This window comes from Meles meles, chromosome 19 (assembly GCF_922984935.1).
Source record: "Meles meles chromosome 19, mMelMel3.1 paternal haplotype, whole genome shotgun sequence".
In the NCBI taxonomy this organism is placed as follows: Eukaryota; Metazoa; Chordata; class Mammalia; order Carnivora; family Mustelidae; genus Meles; species Meles meles.
This window is the reverse complement of record NC_060084.1, coordinates 6,609,756-6,628,166: the sequence shown is the minus strand read 5'-3', so window position 1 is coordinate 6,628,166 and position 18,411 is coordinate 6,609,756. Positions and strand designations below refer to the sequence as shown.

At 46.4% G+C, this 18,411-nt stretch overlaps 1 protein-coding gene across 2 annotated transcripts in view; it reads left to right on the top strand.

Annotated features, from left to right (window-relative positions):
* Nucleotides 1-18,190, top strand: part of GAN (gigaxonin) — a 60,367-nt gene extending 42,177 nt beyond the window's left edge. For both annotated transcript variants that reach the window (XM_045989434.1, XM_045989435.1), the window contains 2 exons: nt 5,046-5,155; nt 5,243-18,190. In XM_045989434.1, the coding sequence (XP_045845390.1) occupies nt 5,046-5,155; nt 5,243-5,424 (292 nt within the window). In that variant the 3' untranslated portion in view covers nt 5,425-18,190. The remainder of the gene's footprint in view (nt 1-5,045; nt 5,156-5,242) is intronic.
* The last annotated feature ends 221 nt before the right edge of the window (nt 18,191-18,411 follow it).

The following is an 18,411-nucleotide window of genomic DNA, read 5'->3' as shown; positions in this document are numbered from 1 at the left end:
ATGGCATGTTGCCGGGGCCCCAAAGTCTCTTCCCATGCTTCAGAGTGTTGCACTGAGAGTTCTAGCAGGCCGTGCCCCTGGCTCGGCTCCTGGCAGGCTGTCAGGCCTGCAGGGCACGGCAGCTCAACCCTGTCTCCGGTTCTGTAAGCCAGCCTCAGTTACAAGCACTCACGGTTCCGGGGTCAGTCCAAGACTTGAGACAAGCACATGCCTGTAAAATTAGGCATCCTTCTCTACGTCGTCTTTCTGAGACTTCCATACGCTCTGGAGATTCTGGCTGCCCTGATTCTAGTGGCCACAAAGATGGCGGGTCTTCTCATGGGGTCTCAGCCCCCTGGAGCTGCCAGCGTCTTGCCACCTTTGGCCAAAGCTACCAAAGATCCAGAAACTCCTCCTCCTGGGTTGCTTGTTCCAGTTTTCCTTTCTTTCTCAAATCTGCCTGCTTTTGCTCCGTCTCCAGAGGCTCAGGCACTTGTCTTTTGTATCTTACCCAGAGTTTGTAGCTGGAACTCTTATCCAGAGTTCCTCGCAGGGCGATCGGCTTGTTAAGGGAGGGCTTCTTTCTGCCCCGGAAGCAGAAACCTCACCAGAGCTCCCTCTGTCTTTACTTCTCCTCTCCAGCTGATTGCCCCCCGCCCCCGCACCATCTCTCCTTGCCTGTCTTTCCCCCCCACACTGCTCTTGCTGAAACTCCTGCTCCAAGCCAGGCTATAGTCTCCTTCGTTGCTAATTCTAAGTGACCGGAGGACACATCCTGGTAGCCTCAAGTCCTGAGAAGTCCGTGTTTGAAAACATTGTAACTAAAGGCATGCTGTCGCTTCCTCCATGACAAAGGCGACTGCTACTTAGTGACGCCCACTAGGTGCTGGGTGCTATGTCCTGTAGTTTACACTGGCCACTTCCTTTGTCCAAGGTCAACGAGGTGATAGATAGCAGAGAGAGAAGGCAAAACCATATGCCTTTTATACCTGTTTTTAAAAAAAAACTGCAGCTAAAGACATGCTGCAGTTCAGTTTTTTATGTTAGTTTCATTTCGTTCGAAGCTTCAGCGGTATGTGAAGTAGGTCACCTAGGATTGTTTTTCTGGAACTCAGGAACTCTGAGTCATTGATCTGCTTTGGAACAAATCTGGTAGATCATCTGCATAGCCTGATTTCTTGAGCTTTGTTTAATTATTCCGGGGAAGAATAATGTGAGATTCTCAACTCTGCAAAATTATGCCAAAATATTGTTGTGTTCTGATGCGCCTTTCAGTAAACAGTCTAGTTGTGGATGCTCATCTGGACGCGGCAGTCACCCTCGTGAGCACACGCGTGGCCCCGTCATGGATTTGCCTGGAAGAGCTGTGAGCCTCTGCACGGGGGTTGGGCCTGGGTGTAGGGGTCAGCAGCAGACAAGGCCTGGGGACACTCTCATCAGCTTTGTTTGATTCAGAACCTGGGAAGAATTTAAATGTCAAGGTTTAGATATTTGTGTTTAGCCCTGAAGACATAAGATGTGAATAAGCCAGTTATAGTTTGATATTTTCAAACATTTTCTTTCTTTCAAAGGCCTCTTCAAGTCCCTGTTTTCACTTTTCAGTGACAGTTCTGGAATGTTTCCATTCCCCAATTTCTTAGAGTCATTTTGACACCAGCGGCCAAACTGTATTCCCGGTTCTAGCAAACTGCTGGATACCAGTCAGCATTCAGATGGAACGTGAATCAGAAGTTGAGTGAAGGTATTTCGAATATGGCAGCTGTACCTTAGCTGTGTTCTGAGTTGTTAGGTGATCTCGAATCATTTTGCTTCCATGTTTCTTAGAATTCAAAACATGGAAGTTGCTACTTTATAGCAATCTGGGAAGAGTTCTTTGAAATCAAAGTGCTGTGCTTAGTAAAAGAGTTTCACATTTGTATTTAACAGCCAGATGATTCGGGTCTAAGCCGTTGGCTTCTTGGACACATGATGGTGTTAGAGATACAGGAATAACATCCACACGCCGTCTGCCCACGCCGTCTGCTCCAATAACGAGTGTAGACCTGGACACTGGTAGTTCTGAAGGGTTTAGATACATTCCAAAGTCTGAGAGTGCTGCTATACCCCAGCTGGGTTGTTAGCTGTTAAAAGGAAATCGGTTCAGTTACCTTCAGTGAACATTATTACAAAGCAGAATCTACGGTTGTGAAGGTTGTTGTTTTTTAAACAAAAACCACTTTAATTTTAGAATAATTTTACACTTTTACACTTAAAAGTTGCAAAAATAATATCCCCATTAAGCCATTCACCCAACTTTTCTTTGTGTTAACATTTTACGTAACCATAGTGCCGACATCAAAACCAAGGTATTTATGTTGGTACGGTATTAATAAGTAAACTATAGTCTTTTTATTTTTTAAAGATTTATTTATTTGACAGAGAGAGACACAGCGAGAAAGAGAACACAAGCAGAGGGGGAGAGGGAGAAGCAGACTCCCTGATGCGGAGCTCGATCCTAGGACTCTGGGATCATGACCTGAGCCAAAGGCAGATGCTTAACGACAGGTGCCCCTAGTCTTTACTCCAACTGCACCAGCTCGTCCACTCAGCTCTCTTTTCCCTTTGCTCTGAGATGCTGTGCGGGATCCCACAACACACTGTGTTGTGTTTCTTTAGTCTTTTTTTTTTAAAGATTTTATTTATTTATTTATTTGACACAGAGAGAGAGATGACAAGTAGGCAGAAAGGCAGGCGGGGAGAGGGGGGGAAGCAGACTCCCCGCTGAGCAGAGAGCCCTATGTGGGGCTCCATCCCAGGACCCTGAGATCATGACTTGAATCAAAGGCAGAGGCTTAACCCACTGAACCACCCAGGTACCCCTCTTTAGTCTTTTTTAACCTGTGATGTTTCCTTGGTCTTTCCCTGCCTTTCATGACCATGATATTCTTGAAGATAATTAATTGGTGCATGTATGTCTTCATTTGGATTTGTCTGATGATTTCTCATGATCAGGCTGAGGTTGGGCATTTTTGGCAGGAACACCACAGAGGTGATACACGCCATTGAGGAGGACGTGCTTTCTCCATGTCTTAGTACCAGTGACGCTAACGTTGATTACCTGGTTAAGGTGGGGTCTGTTGGTTTCGCCACTATAAAGTTGCCGTTCTTTCTTTTTACTTTACAAAAATCCTGGAAGATGGGGCACCTGGGTGGCTCAGTGGGTTAAAGCCTCTGCCTTCAGCTCAGGTCATGATCCCAGGGTCCTGGAATCGAGCCCCGCATCGGGGTCTCTGCTCGGCAGGGAGCCTGCTTCCCTTCCTCTCTCTGCCTGCCTCTCTGCCTACTTGTGGTCTCTGTCTGTCAAATAAATAAATAAAACCTTTAAAAACACACACACACACAAATCCTGAAAGAGATCATTGAGACTATGCACTGTTTCTTCTCAAACTTTGACCACTAATAAGCACCTGTCGGTGGACCCACCCTGCGGTCACTATAACTGTGGTGGTTTCCTGATGCTGGTCTATTTCCCTCATTCTGTCTACATTTGTTAACTGGAATTCTGTAAAGAGAAGACCTGTCCCTTCTCCCTGTTTCTTTTTTTGACGTATTCAGTTACTTACTTGTATCAGTGTAGACTCAGGAATATTTATTTTATATATGAGTTATAAATCCAGTACTCTCATTATTTATTTTGTTGCTCAGTTGTTCCAACTTTGGCCATTGGGAACACCTTCCTATTAGCTCCGTGTCCCTTGGACACACCCGCCCTCCTGTAAGCACTTCCTGTCTGGCAGCACAAGATGCTTCAGACGCCTCTCGTGTTTTCTCTCTCAGCGGGGGAGTCAGCCACCTCTTTGTGGAGCCCTGGATCCTTTTTGTGCTTATTAAATTGATTTTCAGCAGAAGTGCCGAGGCATTTTAGTGAGGAAAGAAACATCTTTTCAGCAAATGATGCTGCAGCAACTAGATATCTATGTGGAGGAATGGTGAACTTCTGCCTCACACCATACCCAAAATGCAACTTGAAATGCATTGTAAGACCTGAACATAAAAGCCAAAACTATGAAATCTCCAGGGAAAAGTATAGGGAGGAAAACCTTTGCAACCTTGGAATAGGCAGGGATTTCCTAGAAGGACACAGAAAGCAAGAACTGTTTAAAAAACGAAACAACAGCAACAACAACAAAAAATGGAACTTGTCAAAATTAAAAACTGTTCTTTGGAAGGCTCCATTAAGAAAATGAAAAGATAATCGATAAGCTGGGGAAATTATTCATGATATATGTATCTAACAAAGGACTTGTATAAAAATACAAAGAATCTTACAATTCAGTGGGAAGACAAAACCCCAGTTTAAAAAATGAGCAACTCTTTGAGCAGACGTTTCACAAAAGAAGACAGGTGAAGTGGCCAGTGAGCGCACACGGAGATAGCCGGCCTCCCTCTTCTCAGGGAAGCCCACACCGCTAACACGGCTACCGTCAGAAAGACCGTCAGGAGTGAGGGCAGGAGGTAATGCCAAGCGGTTGGATTCCCAGATGTTGCTAATCGGAAGGCAGAATGGCACGACCCTTTGGAAAACAGCGCAGCATTTTATTATCTGGTGGAATATACGTTAAACCATATAACCAATCAATTCCGTGGCATGATATCCACCAAGACGATTTGCACTCCAGGGCCCACACCAGCCATAACCAGACACTGGCAGTTCCCCGAATGAACATGAGCAGGTCCGCGGATAGACAAATTCTAGTCTCTCCGTGTCATGGAATACCACTTAAAAAGAAATAGATTATTGATGCAAGCAACTGCGTAGATGAATCCCAGAAACATGGTGCTGAGCAAAAGAAGCGGGTTGAAAAGTGCTCGCTCTTTACACTTCGGTATAGGTGACATTCTAGCACAGGCCACACTAGTATCCAGAGTGGCAGGAAGGAACTCAGCGGTTACCCGGTAGTGGGGATGCGGGTTGAGCTGAACTGGCACGGTGCCTAGTACTGTTGGCTCACCGAGTTTTGTCGGCTTCCTAGACCTTGTGGTCATCCTCTTGACGTCCTTGGTTTTGCCCGTGTGTTCGCTTGCAGATGGATCTATCTTAACGACCAGAACTTGTGCATCCCCGCCAGCTCCTCTTTTGTGTACGGAGCCGTACCCATAGGAGCCAGTATTTACGTTATCGGAGACCTCGATACAGGTAAGCCCCTCGTGGTGACGTCGCTGGAGGTGTTTCCCAGTGACGCCAAGGCACGTTGTGTCACCTCTGCTGCTTCTCGCGGTCTAGGTACCAATTACGACTACGTGCGTGAGTTTAAGAGAAGCACAGGGACCTGGCACCACACGAAGCCACTCCTTCCATCTGACCTTCGCCGCACCGGGTGTGCGGCCTTACGCATTGCAAATTGCAAGCTTTTCCGCCTGCAGCTCCAGCAAGGCTTGTTCCGTATCCGTGTCCATTCACCTTGAAGTGGGGCCGGAGCAGAGGCGACGCTCCCGACCAAGCGCACCGTGACACAGCTTTCTGCGAGGGGAACGGAGGTGGCGGCCGAAACTTGCTCTGTGTGCCGGGCTCTGTGTGGTAACTCTGGTGGTTTACTGTAATGCTTAGAAGCCTGAGGTTCTGCTCTCGTTGGGGAGAACCCGTAACTATGGAAAAAGCTCCCTTGGAGGTATCCCGTCCTCCACTGAGTTGTGTCTGCAGACAGACGGAGGCTAGTCACTGTCAAAGGGAGAAGGGAAGTGGAAATCGGTATCATGTAAAATATTGAAGTTAAAATCCTAAGGTGCATTTTCCCTGAAGGGAACTCATGTCTGAGTGACTGCTGTGTTCGAGTACCTGGCTTTGGTAAACAAACAAAAATCCGTATATGCAAATCAACATATCCAAGCATACCAAGATTGCTTTCCTACTGCACTTGGAAGGAAATATCATGCCTAACCCTGCCTGACCGATTAAGGTTTGTGCCTAAAATGTTAGATTGGACTGTATGCCGGTTAGTGTCCATTTACGACTAGTACTGTGTCCGAAGACTCTTTTTTAAACTATATTATCATGAATTGAAACTAAGATAAAATTTCTCGTTTACAACATTCTATCTTAGTCATCTAAAGGTTCAGTAAATCCATGAGTCAGGTTGCAGCCCTCATGTGAATTTAAGGGAAGTTGCTAACTTCTGCATTAATTCAGATACATCATGCCATAATTTCTGGGGTAGTTCTCCTGGAGCTGTGAAGGATCTCATGCACTGCTGTTCCTCCTTGCAAATAATCAGAACCATTTTATAAACACGAGGTTGTTAAGCAGAGTAGGAGATTTTCCAGAAGAAAGACCTAAGTCAGACAAATCATAAAGGTCTGCTGTGACTACAAAAACTGTCCAGACAAAATATATAGGGATCAAAAACTTCAATCTGTCCGAAAGCACACAAAGTCTTGTTTACTCCTGTTTAGGGTTGAAAACTTGTCTTAGAACGCACACCGGCGTAAGAATCTAGTCTTTGTAGCAGAATTTTCTCAGTGCCGTTTACTAGCAAGAGTTTTAGACAAATTATGTTATAAGTAAAGTTTGGCTGGTAGAATAAACTACCTCAACTTAATTTCATTCTGTTCATAGTAGAGCGGATTTTCTCTTCCTCCACCCTCTGCCCCTCTCCCGCACTCCCATGTCACCCCACTTCCCGTTGGGGGAAAAAGTCTGTTGTTAGTAGCACTTATTTTATAAGATACTTTGTTTTGCATTCAAATTATGCCACCTTAGTGTGCAGTCAGAGACTTCAAAGTGCTTGATGACATCATAATTTGAATTTTATGCAATATCAGATTTCTAATCAATTTAATACAGAGCTCTTCATTTCTAATTGTTTCCTACAGCTTTTTCCCCCCCCCTCTTGGTAAATGGCTGTAAGGAGCAGCATTTTGTCTTAATAATTAATAAATGTATAAGTGTATCCTTTGGTTACAAATTTGAGAATAGGAGTTTCTTCTGGAAACTTCCTAGATGGAATGCTTGTATGCTGTTAACAACATGTGTATGAAACATGGCTTGTGTTCCCCCCCCACCAGCACCATGAACAGAAAAAAGGGTCACCCCCTCCCTGCAGATTTTTTTTTTCTTACACCTACTAGGAGTCAGTACAATGCTCTAAAAGTTGCCGGGAGAAGCCTTGCCTGTGGGGGTTCTAGAGAATGTTGTGTGTGGCAGGAGATCTGGTAGGAGAAGGCATACGCGGTGTTCATCTTTGTAACAGAGGCACTAGGCCAGATTTGCCACGCGCTCCTAACACAGTCGAATCCAGTGTATAAAGCAAAGCTGACCTTTTTTCCTTTGTGTTGTGTACCAGTCGGCTGTAGTCTGCACACCTTCCCAGCGACGCCTGGGGTATCTTTTCATCAAAGCAAGCCATGTGACCACAGCAGAGAAAGCAAACTTCTTTTTCCAATTAGAGATTCATTTTTTAAGGGAAACAAATCGCTGAAAAAGTGAATTTTCTTTGGTAGCATATCCTGTACAGAACAGAACCTTGGCCTTCAGAAGTTGCAGCTGGGGTACGTTAAAGCAGTGACTGATGTCCTGTGGAAGCCGTGATAGTCAGCAACTCTCTCTCTTTAATTTCTGAAGCTTAAAATTCTTCCCAGTCTACGCCAGGCCTCTCCAAGGAGACAGTTCATTGTTTAGAAGTGAATGAGTCCCTGTTGCAATATTTTCAGTGCCTGCATGACTTGGTCAATTCATTTTATAAAAACAGTTCTTTTTTAAGTTTTTTATGCAGTCCATTGACACAGTAGCTGCAGAAATTAGGTGATGTTTTTTAAAATAAATTGGCCACATAATATGGGATGCTATCACCAACAGTAGCTGCTAAGTGCCAAACTGTTATTTTCCTATATATAATATGTATATTAAAGTACTACGTTGACGTGTAGGAATATGTTTAATTTTATTATGTTTGAAAATTAATTATGACCTTTTTTGGTAAATGACCGTTTCTTCGGTATTGTGAAATAAATTTTAACTCATTTCATGCAGGTTTAACATTCCGCTTATGCCTTGAAACATCTTTTCTTGATAAATTTTTTAATACTTCTTTTTCACAAGGCACTTTTACAGGCATAGGTTGGAATTGGCAGTTGAGGGTAGATCTTAAAATTGTAAATAAAATACCTTTGGGGGAAGTGCAATGTATTTTCATTACCCCACCAACAGAAGGAAGGTTGTCTCAGGTTAGAGTCAGTGATTATTTAAAGGATCTCTCCTAGGCTGCGGTCTAAAGTAGGCTTGTTTGTTTGTTTGTTTGTTTAATGCATCCAAATGTAGATTTTTCGAAGAGGTAAGTGTTTAATTTAAAATGAAGTGGTTTGTTTGGGGTTTTTTTGTGAGTGTGTGAGAGTGCTTGTATCCTGCGAGAGGAAAAAGCGTGAGAGGGAGAGAATGTCTGTGTGTGTTATGTGACTTGGTAAGTGTGTTTCTATATGTTTACTTTTTCGATTGTAGTTCAAGACTACATATATTACTGTCTTCTGGTGCTTCAGATAAATTCTTGAGCCCATGGCCCTTCAGTTTATACTACTGAGTTAAACTCACGTTGGGTGTAAATATTCATAGAGTTGTAGTTGGTAGGAAGTCTTACTTGGTATTTCCATTTCTTTAGTGGGATTAAGAACAGTGTTCACCAACTAGTATAGCTGGTAGGCTATAAAGATTTGGCCTAAGAAATTTTTAAATTCATTGCTTATTTCACCAGTTCTTTATTTCATTGCTGTGAGGCATTTATAGCTAACTTACAGCTAACAGTAGGCTTTGCTCAGACTGCAACAACAAAAAAGGGTATTTGGGCAATGATGGATGGTATATTCTTTGTACTGAAGGGTCTGGTTATGTTGCCACTTCAACAACGCTTTGACGGTGCCATTTTTATAATTTATAAGTGGAGGGTGGGGTTCCCTAGGCAACATACAGGAAGCACATCCTTACACTGACCTGGTAGAGATAGGGCTGTCTTTGCCGTGGTGCCTCATTACTTGTGGTAGTAATTGGGTTTTTTGGAGACATTCTTTAGCTGCCTTGGTCCGTTGGGGTTCCATTTGGTGCATTCCTGCTTCAGTGTACCCAACCAAAAAGTTTTCCAAGGAGTGCTGAAAACACTGCAATGTTGCCTTCTTGCTGGCCTGCTTGATTCCAGAGAGCCTCCTGTGGTCAGATAAAGACATCAGATGGTCTGGGGAAAGAATGAGGTGGAACTTGGCATGGATTTAAAAGGCACTGGAACCCCCTTAAGCACCTGGTGAGGGGGAAGGGTAAGACTGCCTTGTTCTGTGGCTGCCCCTCACGAAGTCGGGGAGCCTTTGGGAGCCAGGGAGAGAGGAGACTCCCGATTATTACAGAAAAGCTGTCCTGGGTTTAATCAGCAAATGCTTCTAGCGCACCGGCCAAAAATTCTGTTGGGATTCCTGGGGAGCTTTCATGCTGCCCTCCCTCTAGATGGTCAACTCCTTGACCCTGTCTTGGCCATCTGCTGATCCCAGTGCTTGGCACACAGCAGGCAGCCAGTAGATGGTTGGCCACTGCAGTACGGTACTCTTGTCGTCAAAGCGATGTTCATCACTGGATTGAGAAGTCCTCTCCATGAGCGACTCATTTTGCTGGAACTTTGTACACAGACGGGCTATCCTCCTGTTACAGGGTGAGAACCTAGTACAGAAAAAAAAAAATGCAAAGTGCCTGACATAACGGATGCAGACCTCTTTGGTGTCCATATGGTTCTGTAGGATTTGGGGACCCTATCCTCAGCACACCTAATGCCGTTTATCACACTTAGTGGTGGGTTTTAGTTGTTGTTTTGTATATGTGGTCCCAAGCCTTTTCCTGAACATACTGCTTGGATACTCACATCTCCGTGATGGGTGCAGCGCCCCCCGCCCTCGGGCAGGGAGCTGTCTCTCAGGCCCAGGAGATGCGGCCTCGTTCCCCACCTCACGTGTGAGCAGAAACCATTATCATTTCACTGTTCAGCCTTTGAGACTCCCACTTAGTTTTCTAGGTGTACATGTATTTTTATTCGTAAAATAATCATTTGTGGTATAACTTAAACCCCCAAACATGTCCTTCACAAGTTACACAGATGTAAGCTGAAAGGCGTTCAGTTTTCTTTGTCCATTAGCCAGAGGAAACTTAAGAATTTTTGAAGGTCGTAAGAACAGGGGTACTAAGTATTCGTGTTTGACAGAGAAGCACTTTTTCCTTTTAAAGATCTGAAGCGTCATTTATACTACTTTTCTTACCACATCTGAAATCAGTGAGGGAGAAGGGATTGTGTCTTAGAGTGTTGGAGAAGGTGTTTTGCTAGCTTGCTCAGAACGCCTGAAGTACTCTCTCTAGCCGGTTCAGGAATGATAGAGATGTGCGGCATGATGGTGAGGGGTGACCCGCTTGCCCATATGGAAGAAGAACATGAAGTCACGTTGAGGCTTTGCCACCGGCTGGTGGTCAAGTCAATACTACGGAAATAGAGACTTCTGCGATTTTTTGGCAAGCCAAGTGGTAAAACTTTCAAAACTTGTGTATTTATCAGAAGCGATCCTATTTTGAATCCTAACTCTATCTCAGCTTTGTCCCAGGCTGTCCCTGTGTTTATGTGACACTAAGGAGCTCGGTGACGACTCTGTGTTCTTGGTGTCCGTGCGCACGACTGAGGCAAGTGTGTTCGCGTTCCCTTCTGTCCCTGAAGTTCTCTAACTGATCTGATTGGGTCTGTAAACTTCCCCCCTTCCTCATCACATCACATATCTGCAAATAAAACAGGCTCGCATCACGGCAGAACACCTGTCACCTACGCTTTTTTTTGTGAGATTAAAAACTAATACTTTAAAATTGCTGCTCAGCTGAAATTTAGGCTAATTATAGGGTTTGATATTGATGTCCTCATGGCCCAGCGAAGCTGCTGTAAATGCTTCGGTCAGTGTGATCTGTGTTTAGAGAAGTCACGAGCTGGAGCGGGGAGGCAGCCGGCGCAGTCGGTGCCTTCCCTCGGATCCGGCCATTCGATATTGATGTCCTCATGACTGCCTTCCCTCGGATCCGGCCATTCACGTGACCCGTACTGGCACGCGGCCACTCCAGATCATTCGGACCCCAAGCACATGCAGGCTCATCTTTCTTTCTGGTCGGCAAGTTATATTTATTAGATCTTTATTTGTAGCATTTCCACAAAAATCATCGATTTGAAAATACCTTGTTTTTATTTTTCCTCCTCATCAATTACAAATAAGGCAAACGTTAGAACCTTGCGTTACGTTTTTTTCCAGTTAAACCTGTGAACTTTGTATAAATATGACTGTACGTAGCTCTCTTTATCATGTTTCCTGTTGAAGGGGATGAGAATTACATGCACTTATTCCCTTGTTCTTTGTGTTTATAGGAAAAACTCCGTTCTCGGCTACCTCATTATGTAGTGTTGTGCTTGATCCCCTGCCAATTCAGGAGAATTCGACACATTCTGTCCTTTAACAAAAGCCTGGAAGCAAGCAGCGGGCGGCCTTGAGGAATACAATTCTCTAAGGCATATTTTCCATTTTACTACTTTTTCCTAATAGGCCCTTTGCATCAGGAGGAAGAATCATTCTCCTAGAGCTGCTGCAAAGTGGTTACTTGAAACTCAACTTGAACTTTAAAGAGTCTTTAAAAGACTGTGTTTTCATAACGTAGAGAAGTGTGCATTGAAACAGCACTGCTGTGTAAAACGGCCCACGCCCCATCCCGTTCGGACCAGACGGGAGCAGGTGTCTGTGGAATCAGGCCCAGCGCTTGGAGTTGACACGCTTGGGGCCGTTGTGCTCCGTTGTCTACAGGTGCTACTGCGAGCAGCTTAAGGAGCTCTTAAGTGTAATTCCATGAATTGGTTTCCCAAGAATCTTTAATTTTGATGAAAATTGAGGTTCATTAGTAGATTCCTCTTCTCTTTTGGTTCTCACAGTCTAGGGTTTTATTTTAATTTTTTTAAAGATTTTATTTATTTATTTGACAGAGATCACAAGCAGGCAGAGAGGCAGACAGAGGGGGCGGGGGGTGGAAGCAGGCTCCCTGGTGAGCAGAGAGCCCGACGCGGGGCTCGATCCCATGACCTGAGCGCAAGGCAGAGGCTTTAACCCACTGAGCCACCCAGGCGTGCCAGTCTAAGGTTTTAAAATGAAATCTAAAAGTCTCCGAAGTACAGGGTTGAGGTTGACCACACGACACAGAATTGTGTTCTACTTAAAATGATGAGTGAGTGGATTTGCTGTGCGCGTCAGTGGAACGTGCCTTCTGCACAGGGCTCTGTCCTCGCCCGCGTCTGTCAGCTTCCCTCGTCCGTAAGCTCAAGGGAGCCGTGAGGTCCACCGATTCCTGCAGGCAGACCTTCCCTTCCCAGAGTGGTTTCTCATGGGAATTACCAAGCATCCCCAGTGCCCAAAAGAGTTACGCCCATTCCTAAAAACCTAGCATACCGGGAATCACTTACGGACCAGGTGAGACCTAACAACGGAACTGTCGCTGTGCTCTGACGTGATCTGGTTTTCCAGCCTGTACTTTTTTAGAACGAAAGGCAGAGTTTCCCCCCACATGACAGTACACCCGCATCTCCTGGGGCTAGCAGCAGGCATGAGACATTCCCCAAGTGGTTTCCGAGCGAACCAAGACTTCGGGCCTTGGAGCCCCAACCTTTTTATTTCAGTTATTTTGAGGAAAACATGTATAAATACTTGGTGTACTTTCCCAGGCAAACCTAGTAGCTGCAAGGATGCCCAGGCCATGGTGCCGGGTGTGCGTGGGTTCAAAGACTAGGACTGCAGACCGTGACCTTCAGGAGTCCTGTAGCCCTAGAGCCCAGTTCCTTACCTGCAAATGTAGGGTAAACGGGAGTGTTTACCTCTTTGGGCTGCTTTGAAGATCAGGGACATAATGAAGGTGAGAACCTGGCAGCCCATGTTTCACCCGTAGCTATGGCCACTGTGGTCACTCACCTCAGCCTCGGGTCACTGATGGTGAGCCCCAGGGGTGGGGGGCAGCACTGCCCTCACTGTGTGTCCTGGCCTTCGCGCTTGCCCATTCGAACCTCTGCTGCCACGAGGTCTATCAGTAAACGAACATTTGTGTTGACAAAATGATTTACTTTCTGGGCCTCTGCCACCGCTCTCCTTCCGCTGCTCTAATATTTGAAGTCGGGATGATTCTGTAGAGCTGAACCATCCTATAATATGTGCTTGGGACATTGAGAGTTGTTTTGGATAAACCTCAATTCAGAATTCGCCTAATGAAACCCTTAAAACTCTTTACCAAAGTTGAATCTTCCTTTTTCCCCTAAGATGTCACAGGTAGTGACCTACACTGGTCGAGTAAACTAGATATTTTAGATCTCTGCTCCAGATCCGTGTACCTGTTCTCTCTCAGCTTGGATGCTGTGTGAAACTTAAACAAACAACGTTGGTGTTACGAGTGTGTATGTGTGTAGTACTTTTGCAGCTCCGAGTGCAGCAGGGCTGTTGAAGTAAATGATTCGGAAAGTGAGCTCCTCAGACCCTTCCATACGGTCGCTTCCTCTCCGGTTCCCACCCTGGGACCAGCAGATGGGGCAGCAGGAAAGGCATTCTGTAAAGCCGCGCCGGCTCTCTCTGTGAGTAAGAAGAGGAGGAACAGGGCTGACAAGGCTGAGAAGTGGACGACGCAGTCATGACAGACAGCGCTGCTGCGAGCGGCCCCGGGGGCCATGGCCGTTTGTAACACTTTGCTTAGCGATGACGATGTGTTGAAAGATCTAGAAGGCTGAGAAAAGTGCTGGGAGGGATTAAGTGTTGGGTGTGAGGCTCCCCAGCGCTGTGACAATCTGATAGATGGTCAAATAGTCTCATATCCGGGTTTAGAAAAGATAGTTCCTACACGAAAAAGAAAAAAGGGGTGGGGCGGGGAGTCACTGATAACTTGAACAGAAGCCAAGTATTTCAAAACAAGAGTGGGGCGCCTGGCTGGCTCAGTGGGCAGAGCATATGGTTCTTGATCTCAGGGTCGTCAGTTCAAGCCCCAGTTTGGGCGTAGAGCACAGTTTTAAAAAATAAATTAAAAAGGAAAAAAAAAAGAATAGTGTTTGTGTGTGGGACTGGTAGCCAGAAAAGAAGTCTCTTGCGCTACTTGGTCCACCGGCTGCACTGCCGGACGCCGGGACCATGCATTTAGCTGCCAGTTTCAGGCGCCACCGTTGGAGAGGCCTGAGACACAGGCCTCCGGGGACTTGTTTAGAACATGTAGGTGTGCGTGGCTCAGGCCAGCAGCGGACACTGAGACAGAGTGGCCTCACGGTAAGGTAGGAACCCTCCGTGGCACTGAGCGCTTGTCTCTGAACACGCCCCCTAGGAGAGCCCTCGCAGCTGTGACTAGCGGCATGACCGCGTCTGTGCGCGAGTTCTTGCTTTGTGGCTAGATATTGGTCACCGTCTCCAAAGCTCCTTGCAGACAAACAGCTTAGTTAAAAAAAAAAAAAAAAACTGGGGTGGGTGAGTTTCTACTTCTGCACTGATTTTGGGGAGAAGAGCCTTTGTTCCTTTCAACCTGTGCTCCCTCCTCCTTTCCTCTCTGACCACCTCCTGTCCACAGCCTTCTGACTGTGGCCTCTGGCCAACAGCCACATCCTTCTTCAGCAGAACTTTCAGAAATAGGCACAATTCTAGAGATTTCCCTAAAACTGTATTGTCAACTAGAACAGCAATTCTTGCTTTTTATCTACTTTTTGCTTGAAATCTGTCGGTGTCTTTGCAGATGTAAGAAAGCTGATAAGTAAAAATTGCATTCTTTCAAGTAGGACTTAGGTGACCGAGGCCAGGAATGCTCTCGAGGGGGCTTGTGTGCTGGGCCTGCTGGCTGGCCGACCTCTCCAGGCCCTTTCCAGCTCAATGGAGTCTTACTGTCCTTTGAGAAGAGTTTCCAAGGGATCTGATTCCTCTTGTGATTTTGCTTTCCCTCTTCTATGAAGCTACAAGGCAGTCTTAGTCCTAGAGGGGAGGGAGGCTGCCTCTCACTCCATGTGTCTCTTCTGGCCCTCCCTGGCCTTGGCAAAGATCTGCCCCAAAACAGAAGAACCAAGCATCAGCCAAGGTGTGCACCCAGGTCCTCAGGGGTGGAGGGGGGGCCGTCTGTGCTCTCCGATCTCTTGGGTGCATTTTCTGATTTCTCGAGTCATCTTGGCTTACTAATAAGCTCTGTTTAAACCAGTGTTGGCTTTCCTCCCCACGTCCCACTGTGGTTGCCCAAAGACCCTGCTGGGGGGTCTCCAGGAAACAGGCTCGTCCTCAGTTGGCACGTCTCTCTGCACCAGTTAGGGACTTCAGTCGGGGTGGAAGAGGTCATTCCGGTCTTGTTTTCAAGGGTCCTCTTATGTACGCCCTCTGCTTGGCCTTCCCACCCTGCCCTCTGCTCCTCCCATCCCAACTGGGGGTTTTTAACTGCATATAAAGTATGTATCCCAGAAAGGGGGAAAAGGGGGAAAACAAAACAAAACAATAATAATAATAATAATAAATAAAATTTAAAAAAAAAAAACAAAAAACAAACAAAAAAAAACCTCTTCTTGTTTCCCAGCCTGTTAGCCTGAAAATATTTACTGAAAAGGCATTCTTCTGGGAGCTCCTGACCTTTGTGACTAGCACTTTCCACAGCCAGCTGGCCCTGGCTGCAAGAGAGCCAGACCTGTCCCCCAGGCCCTGGGGAGCTTGTCAGAGTCCACACCGCCCTGCTCCTCCCTGGGTAGAGCTCAGGGCCGGAGCCTTCCCTCTGAGGCATGGCCAGCTCTAGACAAGAAGAGCCTCGCTGGGGCCCAGCTTGGCCGCCTCCCACATGGGCTCCTCTCTGAGCCAAGAGAAGGGGCTCCAGATGCCACACGTACTACCTCAGCGCCCAGCCTCAAGGCACTGTGCGGCCCCCACATCGCCTGGCAAGGCCTGCTGGGGGGTCCCAGGGGGCTGGCCTGGGCCCCTGCCGCCTGCACACCCGCCACGGGGCTCGTCCAGGGGCTTGGGCCCTGCGCCGTCCTCTCGAGCATTCGGGAGAGCATAGCAAGACCGTGGTCTCCTTTTTCTCTTCCGTAGCTCTGACTTCAGAACATGCCGCTCAAATTGTGAGTAGAATCGGAAATTAGAATTGCTTGTTTACAATCAGAGATACCATCTTTTCATATTTCTTTCAAAAGAGATCTTTGCTTCAGAAGAAACCCCAGCAGATAACATGTATTACTGTTAATCTAGCATGTGCTTACTGACTTTGACTCTTAACGCTTTGTTAAAAAAAACAAAAAACTATGTAGGAACTGGTGCATGGGGCAAAAGGGTGTCATCAGCTTAACAACCAATTTACGTGGGTTCCCAGCATCTTCTTCCCTCCGTGGGACCTCAGAGTTCAGGTTCTCCATGAAAACAGTCACATTCCGTGGGGCAGGTGACCTTACGGCGGGAGATGTATGAAGAGGCCTTTAGTGGAGACAAGCACAGACTCTTTAGCAACACGCGCTTAATTCAGCCGTCAGTGGCTTTTTCTGCTGATGGGATGCTTTTCCTTTTGACTCCCTTGTAACACAGCTTTCATTTGTTTCCTCGCTCCTGCACCCCTCCCTGTCGCCAGGGACACAGCGATGCCTGTTTTGTTTCGAATCCTACCATTTGTGAATTCTGACAGCCGAACAGCGGGAATCGTGGCCTCGGCCCAGCAGTCGAGCGCTCACGGCAGCCTCCCGTGCGCGGGTGTCCCTCCCCTGAACCGGGGCGGGCCGCGTTGCTTCTGCTACGGGCAGCTCCCCGCTGCACCCCCGTCCGCTCCCGTCCTCCTTAGTAACCATAGTGAAGAAGCACGTTAGGCAGGCTCGGGCAGACTTCGTGCTTTTCCTGTGTGTCCCCAGTAACGGAGAAGTTTGTCTTGATCTGTGAATGAGATCCATCCGTAACTCACGACACGGCGGTAGGTTCGTTTGGTTTGTATCACTGAGGCAGATCTCCTGCTGGAAGAAAACGATCAAGGGAATTCCTTAAAACAGGACCGTAAGTTCAGTTTGACTCTCCCGAGATTCAGGGCTGATCCTCCCAGTGGGCCCTGAGCCCGGCAGAACGGCCAGCGACACCCCCGCCTTGGCCCATGGCCTGCGTGGCACCAGGCATAAATGCGTGATAGTCGCCCTTGTCAAGAACTGGCTTTTAGCACCCTCTTGATTGGCCATTTTGATGATTTCCATGCCATCAGGAAAATTTCACACATACCAGGTTCAGAGGCCACGGTATCAGAATTCATCTGGTTGGACAGCAGTCTTCGTTTAATTAACATATAATTTATGTTTCCTGACATGGTGCATACAGAGTCGTTTCAGTTTAAACCCTGCAGCTTTTACTATCTGATAAGATTCCAAGTGGGGCAGTCCGCTCAGATGCGTGTTCGCTGGAGGTTGTGTTGTGTGACAGGTATCCCGGTCTTCCAGGAAACACCTCCTGCTTGAAAAATAAAAAAACAAAACAAGAAAAAAAAAAGATTTGCAACGAAATGCACAGAAGCTAAAGGAAAGACATTGTATGGACAGTTGAAAATCGTTGTGGTACCGGAAAGCTGCAGCTTGTAGAATTGTACTCCCCAAACTCAGTAGGACAGTAGAGAAATTGTGCTGACTTGATTTCACTGAACTGTCACGTCTCCAGCATCCCGTGGTCCAAATGTATCCGTTTGTTCTGTGGAGTAACTTTCTCTTCCTTTGCTGGTATGAAATTTAGCAAAGTGGAAGTAACTTTTTGAATTGGTAACGTTTCTTACAGAGTTGCTTGACGGTTTACAAATAATACCGATGCACAAAGGGGTCGGTTCCCTGTGTCCAGTCTGGTAGCACGCACTTCGTTCACCTGCTTCAGTGTGTTGTGGGGTGTAACTGCAGGTCGGTCCCCGTCCGCGAGCACGGGGATTGTGCTTGGGGGACGTCTGCAGTCGTGCTGTTCTCTTGTACCGAGGATCAGTGAAAGTGTTTTATCTTTTTTATGTAGTTTGTATCGACTGGATTTTATAACTGTAAGAAAACAGAAACAGAGTGTTGTATTTTGATCTGAAATTTGTCTATGGTAAAGTAATTTTGTTTTATGTATTGGAAGTTCATTTAAAACTTGAAATATTTTCTAGAAGGGTACCGAACAAAATGAATTGTCTTTAAGCTGTTTAATTAACCTAATAAAACAATTTGATGGAGAAGCCATTCTGGTTGGTTCCAGTTTTTACAGCGGCTCCTAGTAAATCCACATCATGGATAAGGCTTGACTTGATTTCCGAACGGATTAGTCTTTTTTGTGCCTCAGCTGGAACGTTTTGGGTCTTAGCTGCCTGGATCCTAACTCTTAATGTAAGATCGACTCCTTGACAGACACTCTCCACGGTCATTGCCTTCGTGGCTTCCAGCCCTACCAGAATAACTC